A 12943-nucleotide genomic window follows, 5' to 3' on the forward strand; every position below is an offset into this window, starting at 1 on the left:
TTTCATTTGTACTTTACAGTAAAATAGGAAATATCATCTTGATTTATTCTGTAGGCCACCAATCTGAGTGTGAATAAGCGACCATGAACATTCACAAAGAGAATGCACAACTAGGGTAAGGACTTGCAGAATAATGTGGATTATAATCTGGGCTTTTGAATGTGTCTGAATGAGGATGTGCACTTGCAGAATTTTTTCAAATATAATCTTACAAGAAAAGTTTTAATTTATAAGAAAAAAAAAGAAACTTAAAACTTACTTATAATGTATGTATTTAATACAAAACTCTAATACAAAACAGAATTCATATAAAAATAATGTAAATAGGGTAAAGTATGATATTATCACTCAATTTCTTCAAAAAATACAGTGTAAGACTGTTAACAGCTAATGTTTAGTTGTAATTACATAATTTATTTTTGTTTTATTGTTATTTCTTTATTTTTAACTGTTCTCAGAGATGTGTCTACACATATCTTAATGAGAAAGATGAGATGGATGAAATTATCCGTAAAGAAATATGAACTGAAACAATGGCTAGGTGATATAGAAGTATATTTACTGCTACATGAACTGGCCGGCTGAATGATACAATGTATTATGTGTTGTTTACACCCATAGTAATATTAAATTGATCATAATTTTATTTACAAGGTACCAGGACAAGATATACCTACTCAAAATAATGAATTTCTGCTCATTAATAATTCCATTTTTAGCTATTACTATTGTAAAGCAAGTTATTAAGATTCAAACCATTGACAAAGACAAGTGCACTAAGTATAGTTTATTTTCAAACTAACTGGGGAAAATTTTATTGCAGCATGAAATTTAAATTCTAAAGAATAAAATTTTGTACAATATATGCAAATTTACCAAAATATGTTTCCACAGACAAAACTCTAACCAAAATTAACAATCCATCTTAATACTTACAATTATTAAACAAGGGATTTTATTAATTATATTTTTACTTTTTTTATAAATATCAAGTACTTTAATACATAATGTAGATTCAATTTATGGTTAAGATAACGGATTTTTACTTTAATTACATTTACAGAGTAACTTTCAGTATGATATTACTAGTATTAAATATTTTATAATTTAACATCTGAATAAACCTTAATTAACATATGATGTAATAAACTGTGTTTAAAGATATTTTAAAATGATTCTAAATATTATGAAAAGGGTAATAAAATATGCAAGGATGAATTACACATTTTAAATATTTACATTTAAGGATTTCATTTTTAATTTATTGACTATTTTAGTTATTCCAACATTAGAGTGGATTATTCACTAATTTAGTGTTAGGTTAGCATACTGCCAGGATTTATTGTGAAAGGTAAATTATGCTAAAAAAAAAAACCTAATTAAAGAGTAAGTTATTGTAATTTTATAAGTGATCACAGCTAATTTTCTGTGGAGGTAACAGGTGTTCCAACATAATCTACTTATACACTTCAAAAATGAAATGCACTTCTAAATTATGGATGAAAAACAGGAAATTCCCATGCACCTTAATTACTTAAGTTTTTACGGCACCATCTACTAACTTCTTCTTACCGTAATAGATACAAGATTTATTATTTAAAAATGGATTAGGATAAAAAAAAAATGAAAAAAATTATATAAAAGTAACAAGAAGTTTTGCATTAACTCATATAATAAACAGTACATATCATCTGCCAAAAGTGTGAGGGGGATAGAGGCTGAAGAAAAATAACAACTACAATCAGGCAGTTTCAGCATGAATTAAAAAAATTGCAGAGGAAATCTGATGACAGGACAACAAAGGTAACTGATAAAATCTCATTTCTGGCGTTATTATTAACATTTTGCTAATAAAAAGTTTTCTGTTTTATAATGTAAACTGGATCTACTGACTGCTTAATATTATTTTCTCCGTCTTTTTTCTGTTATGCATTTCTGCAGAGATCTATGCTTTGTCAGAATGCATGAAAATATTTAATATGAATAAGTACTTCAAACATAGTTATAAAATTAAAATATAGAGAGGTTTGTTTATGTTCTGAGAATTCTCCACTCTTTCGGCAGTTTGGTTAACACGTGCTAGACTAGTCGAGAACAGTCCACTGAGGGAGTATGAGCAACTTGATCAACATATCAAGTGCCTCTGTTATCATCAGACAAGACTTGCTTTTCTTTTATAATAATTAGAAATCTTTTTAATTCAATAACTTATTAATTAATAACATGAGTTAAGATAATTTTGTGAGTTCGTTATTTCTATCTTATTATTAATACAAACTAAACCTTTTCATTCATCATGTTAGTCACTGATTTTTATAGATTAATATTATAATGTCTTTTTCCTAGATTTTAAAAGTAATAATTTTTTTATATGTACACAACTCATCTGATGAAGCAGAGATCTCTATAAGTGTTCAACATTAATGAATTTGCAATTGAGCATCACAACAGTATATTAATAATTATCAATAATGAAAATCATGCTTACTGTTTTTTATTTCTTGTGTTGTGAACTTTCTTAGTGATTACTACTTCATCAGTTATTATAGAAAAAACTTTTTGTAAAAAATTAACATAGAAAAGAAGTTTGTTTCATCTTCTAGGTCAGTTAATTAAAAGCCAATTAATGAATGAAAAATTATTGATAAAAATTTTATATTGCTATTATTGTATTAAATAATTTTATATTAAGTAGATTTTATCATTTGTTTAAACCATTCATTATCATCAAAATTTAACTGTTTTTATATTATTTATATTATTTTGTTTTATTGTGTGAATTTTTTCAAGAGATTGTGTTTTAAGTTTATTATTATTTATTTCTAATATTTCCATGTCGTAAATTAATGAAGTTAAAAATTCATTAATTAAAAAAAATCTATTATGCAGACCATATAAAAGGTAATAAGCAAAAATTCATTAATTTACAAGATACAGAAATATTAAAAATAAATAGTAACAAAATGCAATTGCAATTTCTAGAAAATATCCACATAAAAAAATATATAAATGAACAATTTTATTTTGATAATGAATGATTTAAACAAATGATAAAATCTATATAAGATTATCTAATAATAATAGCAGTATAAAGTTTTTATCAATAATTTTTCATTATTCATTCAACTGCCATTTAATTAACTGACCTAGAAAATGAAACAAACTCCTTTCCTATTTTAATTTTTTAACAAAAAGTTTTTTTTATAATATCTTATTAAGTAGTGATCACATTATATCCTATTAAGTAGGGATTATATGAGAGTGCTCCTATATTACAAGAAACAAAAAACAGCAAGTGTGATTTTTATTATTGTTGAGTATATAAAATGTTATTTTATTTTTCACTTTGTTGCTAGGAAGCAATATCGTAACTATTTATTAATATAAATATATATATATGTATATGTATGTGTATGTGTATATATATATATATATATATATATATATATATGTGTGTGTGTGTGTGTGTGTGTGTGTGCGTGCGTGTGTGTGTGTGTGTGTGTGTAATAGGAGTAAATACCTTGCTATCGCCAGAAGGTAAAAGTTTTGCTATTTCTTCTCTAAATACTTTGATTATCATATGGAGATCACGCAAGTGCTGTTTTTCATCATGAATTAAGTCTTTTACAACCTGAAAATGTAAAAAAGTTCTATTTAGTACAAATATTCAAAATTAAAAAGTAAACTGAATTGTCACTGACCTATGGATTGGGAACCTAACTCCCAATCCATAGTTTAGGTGGCAAGGTGTGTCCTCAGGTTAAGATAGAGGAAAGACCATTAATATGATGGATAGATATAAGTAAATACGGGGCAATCTAAAGAAGTTCTTGTGGACAGGCAGTGGTAGTGGGAAGATGTGTTGTGGGACACTTCTGAAAGTAGGATAATACACCTAAAAAAATGCCAAAGCTGATAAGTCTATGTACTACAGTTGAATACTGGTTATTTCTAATTTTACCAACAGTCCCTAAGACAAAAAATTACTTGCCTTTGAGTAGTGAAAAACTGCGGTGTGCTTGCAACCATAATGGGTGGGTATCTTTGGAGAAACCAGCTAAAAAAATAGTACAGAAGTTAATCATCGGTGCCCACTAATTGATCACTGATATAGCCTAAATAATAATAATTAATACATATAATGCATAATAACACATTTTAGGCATTAAGTAATGCACCACTGAAAACAATGGAAATCTAGAGCTTTCGTTTTCAAGTAAATGTTTTTCCTCATTTGAGATTTTCTTTTTCTTTATTAATATGATGGTGTCATCTTAAACAAAATATTACAGAGTAAAATAGTCTCCAGATCACTCTTTAGATCAGAGTTGCTCAAGAGGATGTCATTAGCAAATGTAAATCCAAGGGAAGAAATAATAATGAATAAGAAGAAAGAAAAAATAATTTCTTATTAAAAGCAGCAAAGTGAAAGAATTATTTTAGTCTTAGTAGATTCTAAACCCACATCTACAACAATAATTTATAAACCAACATCTTCAGCACAAAGTGAAGAGATAGAAATATAAAAAAATAGATGATCTACTCAAATATGTAAAAGTTGAGAATATAACAGTAATAAAAGACTGAAATTTCATAAGAGGAGATAAATATTTTATTCTGATCAGTATATACAATAATTTATAAAAAAAAACCACAATGTTAGAAATGTACAGTGCTACTAGAGATAAAAAAAAGGGGACTGGCCCAGCAACCAGTTGGACAAATCAAGGGAAACTTTGCTAGAGCACTGATAGAGCAGGATCACAAAGTACACAACTGATAATGAAGCAAAAAAATAAGTGATTTAATCTCAAATTAACAACTAAAAATAATATATAAATTATTGGTATGATACATGAAGATTGTAAATAAAGTAATCGTGAAAAAATAATTCAGAAGGCATTAATAAAAATTATTTCAGTAGTTTTTTAAATTACTTTTTAAAACTTAAAAACTTATCAACAAAAAAAATTGTTTCTGTAAAAAAAAAATCTTTTAACTTTAATTAAATGTGTGAGAAGAAATTAAATGGGTAAGTAATTTACTGAAAATGGCAGCGATAAAATAATTAGACTTTTTCTTGGACACCAAATTACTGCATTACAATATTGTTATGTTTTATCAGTTTGACAGAGATGGATAAATTTAATCTCTAAGAATTAAGCGACTATTATGTTACAGACTACCTTTCACAATGGTTGAACTTTCATAAAAAGAAAGATAAGTTAAAATTTCTAATTTATGACACAGACCCACATGACCCATATTTATGGGCACCAAAAAAGATTTGACAGCCCATTTTGGTATCTTGATAACTCATTCTGACTTCTTGAGGGAACTGCAAGAAATGATGTGTTATATCTCAGATGGGAAATACATAGCAAAAATAAAAGTCTAATAACAGCTTAACGCTTTATTAAGATGCTTCAAAGCAAAATAGTACAGTTTGATTTTGTTTGAATTGAAATCCTTTTTAGTCATCTCATAAGAATTTTCAATCTAATAAAACACCCAGATGTTCCATACTATAGACAACAATATTACCACTGTTATTATTAATAGGAATATAGACCATGCGATTAGCAACACTAATCTATCAGAAAAGCACAATGGAATGGTTTTTTCCATATTTAAAGCAAGTTAGTTACAATCCATCTGATTAAAAAATGTTTCAACTGTTGATTAGGATTTTCCAGTTCTTTTAAATACCTACCTTCAGATATAGATGCAGTGGTATCATCTATAATGATGTAAGAATGAATGGTTCAAGATTTTGAGGCAGATCAATAAAATAACAAAAGCAAGGGAATGAATGAGGATGCTTCCCCATGACACATCCCTACAAATTATATCTTGAAGTGAGGACCTACATTTGTATTCTTATTAAAATATGAAATTTTAACTATCTACTTACGATCAGTAAGGTGTGACTTGAACTGATTGTACTCAGTTCCTCTGACACCATAATTACTTAAGTTTTTACATCAGTAAGACATGCAGAACCAAATTGAATGATTTTCAGAGATAGAAAAAATGAAACAATTTTTTTACCCATGGTAGTTTTAATATTTTTTTAATACTAAGAAATAGCTGTCAGTAAAAATTTGTTCCTAAAAACGTATTTTCCTTTACAAGAAATTTGAAAACTATTTTTACAATTTTCCCAAAAGCTTTAAAAAAAATACAGCCAATAATGAAATTTTGTAAAATTAAGTACAGAAAGTTTCTTACAAAAATAACAATTTATGTCCAAAGGCAGCTGGGAAATACTCCATTGTTAAATGATTTGTTAATCAAATTTCCAGGAGTATAATATGATTATGTTTGATAGAAGCATCTATGATTTCTTTTAAAATATTTGTAAGAATTTCAGCAATACCCAGTGAATGTTTACTTTTTACATTTAATAAAACAGATTTTCATTTTCTGGGTCTTAATGTGAAATAAAGATACTATCAACAAGACCATTTGATGTGAATGACTTTGAAATAAACATAGTTTGAAATACCAAAAAAAAATTTCTTAAAACTTTTCTGCAAAGAATAAGGGAAAAGATATCAAGAAATTAAGTCCTTTTGTATTTTTGGTGAAGTTATGTGACATTTTTATTTCCAAATCTGCTTTCACTTTTAATAACTCCCCATATATTTTTAATTTATGATTTGAATTTAGATGTTAAATTATCACAATATAATCTTTTAGCATCAAAAATAATTTTTGCATAACTTATTTTGTAATCTTTAAAATAATTTTGGACAAATTAAAATGTGAAATTACATGGAGATTCCTTAATATACTGATATATATTACAATTCCTTAAAAAATTAATATTTTTTCTTTTAGGTAGATTTCATAAGAAAGCTATCTGTTGTAATGGGTACCATGATTCGACTTCCAGAAAATTTTGACAGATCTTCACGTTTCACAACCCCCAGACTCCAAAACCACCGTCTGTTCAAAAGTTTATATAAACATTTATATCAATCTATATATATTTCACTTTCTTGCAGACACGACAACTGTCGTAATTTTGCACCAATCACTTTCAAATTGATACATAAAATATAATGACCCAAAATCCTCGGTCGAGTTTGTTAATTGGCTAAATCAGACCATGGGGGTGGAAAAGGGGGGGCTTTTTAAAAAAAACAAAATATTGTTGTAATTTTCTTATAAATAAAATATCAAATTCGTCTAAGTTTCTACTATTCTTTGGATAAGGGCCTAAAACTTGTCTAAGTAAAGTTCTTTGATATCAACCATTGGCCCATGGGGTGAAAAAAGTAGGGTTTCGAAGACAAAAAAATCATACCTCCCTTAATAGGTACAGTATCAAATCGGTTTAAAGTGGTCATCAGTCCTCTAAACATTACCTAAAACTTTTGTCTGTAACAATTTTTGATATAACCAACCCTTGCGGCAAGGGATGACCAAAACTGTCAAAACTGTTGCTGGAATTGCAAGAAGATGGGGCTTGTTGTATGCTAAACATGTGAAACTTTTTTCACATGCAACCATTTAAATTTGAAGTTTTTCTTAACTTAAAGGTGGAAATCTTTTTTATCCCCTACTTAGCACCAGTGAAGTCTACCTCTGCCTTCCGGCGTGCCAAAAGGGATTTTTATGTTTAAACTGTTTCTTTTTTACAAAAAGCAAATTTAAAAAGAAGAGCTTCTGAAAAACACTACAGAAATTATTAAATTTTTCATCAAACCAATTTAGTTATTTTCCCAATTCATTTCTGACAGCAAGGTTCTCAAATTTCTTATTGAATCCTTGTCAGTCACCCTTCCAAAATCATAAAATTTATTTTTATCTTGTCACATGTTTCTATTATACTACTGAAATGTGCTAGTCGAGATCTAAATGATTGTAATCTGCACAAAATGCTTGAAAAATATGTTAAGGTAAAAGTATTGTCAATATAGGTGAGAGGTTTTTGCAACAGTAGTTGGCCAGTTGATAGAAATAGTTTAGTCCTGATAACTCAAATAGAGTTAAATAGTTTATTTGTCTCTAAACTGGATTTGTCTAGAAAGTTAACATTTAAATCGTCTTACATTATGTCATTAAACTTATTAGGAATTTTAAAAAGTTTTGAAAAGACGGGATTGTAGCTGGAGATTACAGGCTAGGTCAAATAAATCAATGAGAAACTACGGTTTCAGAATTTTGAACTGAACATAAATTAATGATTATGAGCACTTTTTTAAAAATCAGAACAGAAAGAAGATACAAATGGAAAAGATCAGAAGACAAAGGAATGTACCAGATAGCTCATATAACAGTTAAGAAACCATATTATGAACTATAAAACGTACTCAGAAGGAGGAACAGACACTGCTCTGCACACAATTTAATTTAGTTCTGATAAACTGTTAATTAAAAACCATTAAATAAGAAGAAATGGGATACTGACTAAAAGAAAACAATATGAAGTTAAAATTTGAAAAAATAACGATCACTTTCTGACCAACTTAGGAATTAAGTGCAAAAATGGATGCAAATAAAATTGAACAGATCAATTTCATATAGGGAATATGAGGCAGTATAGATGACTGATAGAAAATCAAGGAATAAGTATTAAAAAAATAAATTATAATTAATGTACAAGGTATAAAGATGTTTTGAAGGCACAAAACTATACAGGCAATTAAAGGTCAAAATTGATAAAAAACAGAAATGGCAAAAGAAATTAATTAGTGAAGATGTAGCAAAGTGCAGAAAGATAAGAGAAAACTCTAGGAAATGAAGCCAACATGTATTAGCATCAGAGGTGCGGATGAATCATCATTAAAGAGAGAAATGTGAACTAACACGCAGAAGGAATTTATAGAGGGAATACAAGTAGAAGAAAAATTATCAGGTGAAGTTTTGGAGGAAGAAAAAGAAATCAATGATATTAGAGCAGGCTATGTTTTGAGATAAGAGCTTGTGGAGTTCTTATTTCAGACTTAAGTTCTAAAAAAAAAATAAGTCAGTATGGATAGATAATATATATCAGAATTACTGACTTGTTTAGAAGTAGAATGGAATAGACTAAATAGATTAATTTGAAGAGTTTATGAAGTTGAAGAGGTACCAGTTACAAAAAGGTGTAACTGTTATCTTAAAAAAGAAAGCAGGAGGACGGAAGTACAAGAACTACTGCACTGTCAGTCAAACAGCTTATGCCTTGAATATACCCACTAGAAGCAAATAGAATGTTGATGGAAGAACTGGATGAAACAGTTTGGTTTCAGAAAGAGCAGAGTACAAATAAGATTAGTCTAAGTCAATTTGACTTAGACTAATCTTAAAAGGCACTCTTACGAATAAACATGCTTATATGGCATCTACAGGTCAGGACAAGGCATTAAAAAATGGAAAATGGAAAAAATGTTAAAATTTTTAATAATATTTTATTGAGGTACAGGAAAAGAATAGTTACATACAATCTGTACAAAAATAAGTTAGCAGGTATAAGAATAGAAAACGATAAAAGGCAAGCTCTAAATCAGAAGGAAGTACCTCAAGGATGCGGTCTATTCCTATTACTTTCCAGCAATATATATATATATATATATATATATATATATATATATATATATATATTTTTTTTTGTATGTAGAAGTAATACAGAAATTAAAAAAACAAATTTAACAGTGCAGTAATTATCCTAAAAATAAAGTATATAACTACTGATGACCTTACTCTTTTGGAAGAAACAAAAAAAATAGAGAAAATAATTATAAAAAATGATAAAAGAAGGACAAAACTGACTTCCACAACTTTCCTGCAAAAATTCTAATCTTAAAATTAAATATGGAACTAAGAAAAGTAAAATGTTCTTTAAAATAATTGTGCGGAGCATGGAGCTTTATAGTAATGAAACATGGACAATAAAACAATAAACAATATCTCAAAGGGTAAATTTATTTTTGATGAATAAGTTTGTATTTTTAAATAAGTAATTATGTCATTATGATATCCTGAGTTGGCATTTTCCACGTAATACAACCATACCTTTGATAACTCCTCACAAAATCAACTATTTGTTCTGATATTTATTTTAATGCAAAATATCAAAGTCATTCAGGTAGTTTTTACCTTACAGTAAGTTATGCTAAATAATTCAGTATATAATTTATATTAAATAACATTAATAGTATTTAAAGCTATGAAACACATAATTCACAGAAAATTGTAATTACAGTTCGCATATAATTTTTGAAAAATTTTTCAAAAAAGATACTGAACTTTAATATAGAGTATTTGTTAATCTTTTAATGAAAATTTGGGGTTAGAAAACATGCAGAGAAATCAACTTTGGTTAATTTCAAGATAGTAAAGAACCACCAGCGTGGTGAGAGCACCTCTTTAAGAAGCAGCAGTTATAAATGTTAAAATATAAAAATTAAATTTAATCATACCTCTTCATAAGTTAAAGAAGTTCTGGTTGGACGGGATACAACAGGGTCTGGTTGAGATAATGGAATACCACCTCCAAGAGAGTCGTCATCTTGATAAAACATGTCCATCAGCACCTAAACAATACATTTGGAAAAACAGACTTCAATCAAAATTCAAACTGTAGTTCTAAGTACTTAAAATAAGTAATTTTATAAAATTACAACAAAAAGAAATTCATTTTAGGAAAACATAACATAAAATTGAATTTCAATAATTTGAATTAAATAAAATTCCAAAATTCTTTAAGCTAAAAAAATACTTGAAAATTTCTTATGTTTTTACCTTTATCTAAATAAATAGGTACTACTAAACCAGAGTAGTTAATATCCTTATAAAAAATTGAAAGAAGAGGAATTCGGCAGATAAATGAATAAAAAATAAAGAAATTTATCGTAAAAGATTATTTTATATTAATTTTAATTATCTAAACTATTATGTTTGGAACACATTTTGATTAATAGTAGAGAAATATGGAAATTAAAATATCCAGAACAATAAAGATTATAGTATGAAATGGAATGTTATAACAAAATGTTGAAAATTACAGCAGAAGTATTATTTAATTACAACAGTATTGACATTTGCAATAATAAAAAAAAAAACGATAATGTTTCTGCAGTCTATTATAACATATCAGTTTAATACTACATCTGTTAATTACAAAAATATATTCATTGTGAATACAATTAACATCATGTAAACAATAATGAACAGAATCTGAAGGATATTAAAAGCATATATTCTGAAAGTTTAAGTTAAACATACATTCTCTACTTTATCAAAAACAAATAATATTAAAAAATAAATTACACGATATAGTACAGTCAAATAAATTAACTCTGCAGCAACACGTCTCAAACTTGCATTTTCATAATAGCATAATCATCTCTGTAACCATTACGTATTACTAAAGCTACTGTTTAAGGATTAAAAGATTGCTGTTGGTTTACAGCTACGCAAAGCACTACACATTTATTCATCATCTGTCACTCCTATTCTAATTTTAATACTACTACTGCTATAGGATGGGTGAAGTTCAGAATAAACACATTTTAACATAAAATGTAAAAAAAAAAAGTGCAGTAAAATCTTACAAACTGAATCATACTAACAGTTCATTTTAACACATTAACATAAAAGAAAAAGACATTTTTTGATAAAATATATTTCATGAACCAATCGCTAGAAAAAAAACTGAGTTTCACACATACTTAAAACTTGTAATTTTTTTTTAGTTGGAATTAATTTGAAGAAAATTATGCATAGAAAGTAACCTGTTTATTCCTGACAGTGTAATCTAATACTCCATAACTTCATTAAGAAATTATATAAAAAAAAACTTCTCTAAGTATATTTTAAAACAGTTCTGTTGTAACTGTTCAAAAAATTGTCTACACATTTGCACCAATATGACAGAAATTAAAAAAATTGGTTATTTTAGCTCTCCATAAAGAGGTGCATAAAATTTCTAATAAAAATAAGAAATCTGCTTCACAGAACAGATGAGTTCACGGTCTGTGCTGTATTATTCTATGCTTATAGTGTGAAATATGACTATTCTAACAAGCAGCCAGGATAATAGCAACCTAAATGAAAATTCTTCACTTTTTACAACCTTTTTTCTATCATGGTAATTCAAATTATTAAACTACGTACAAACTTTAAATACAGCTGTTAAAGCATATGTTTTTGTACAAAAAAAAATGTCCTACCTTTACTTGCAGCAGGCAATTTTTCTAATATCACTATTGTATTGAAAATTAACATCAGAAAATCTATTTACAAACAACAGATGAAATTCTTTCCTGGAATGTACTTAAAACACCTATTTTTATGTAATCAAGTTATGAACACTGAAACTGCACTATTAAAGAATAGGCAGAAAAATGGGGTGATTTTTATATGATAATACGTATTATTATGATATGCTGATATTTTTATACAGTGATTTTCTGTCATTTCTAGAAGTTTTCTTCAAATTAATCACAACTTGCAACTATATTTTTACAGAGTACTGCTTACAGTTATTCATTCAAAAAAATAAAGTTGTGCACAAAAGAAAGACTACAATAAATGAGGCTCAAAATATTAGAATTCAATTGGCCACATCATGAAATATTATTATAAAAGATTTATACAAAAAAGTTTTAAATTAACATCAGCTATACATTGATCTAGTTTGATTTCTATTAGACTTTATCACATGGAGAACAATCATTTGTATACTCTTGCCTGCCAAAATTGTAGTCAACCATACACAGCACTAAATGGAGGGTATGAGGGCGAGGCGGCACAGCCAAACATGAAATTTACCTCATAAGTTTAAATATTTAAGAACTGGATTTAATGTATAATTTCAAGATCTAAAAGTTGATAGTAGTCTAATAAACTATCTGGACCATTTACTTTTTTATTTCTTTTATTTTGGTTGATGAATTAATTCACCACAGAAGCTTTGAAAGCTTGTACATGGGAATATGGAAGTGAAATT

The 12943-nt window shown here is 27.4% G+C and overlaps 1 protein-coding gene across 1 annotated transcript in view; it reads right to left on the reverse strand.

The window, feature by feature from the left end:
* LOC142323302 (protein son of sevenless-like) overlaps nucleotides 1–12943 on the reverse strand; it is a 177823-nt gene that overhangs the window by 98397 nt on the left and 66483 nt on the right. The window contains exons 5-6 of the mRNA XM_075362767.1: nucleotides 10413–10526; nucleotides 3521–3631 (exon numbers count right to left, since the gene is read on the reverse strand). Coding sequence (XP_075218882.1) covers nucleotides 3521–3631; nucleotides 10413–10526 — 225 coding nt within the window. The remainder of the gene's footprint in view (nucleotides 1–3520; nucleotides 3632–10412; nucleotides 10527–12943) is intronic.

Source organism: Lycorma delicatula, chromosome 4 (genome assembly GCF_047948215.1).
Source record: "Lycorma delicatula isolate Av1 chromosome 4, ASM4794821v1, whole genome shotgun sequence".
Lineage (NCBI taxonomy): Eukaryota > Metazoa > Arthropoda > Insecta > Hemiptera > Fulgoridae > Lycorma > Lycorma delicatula.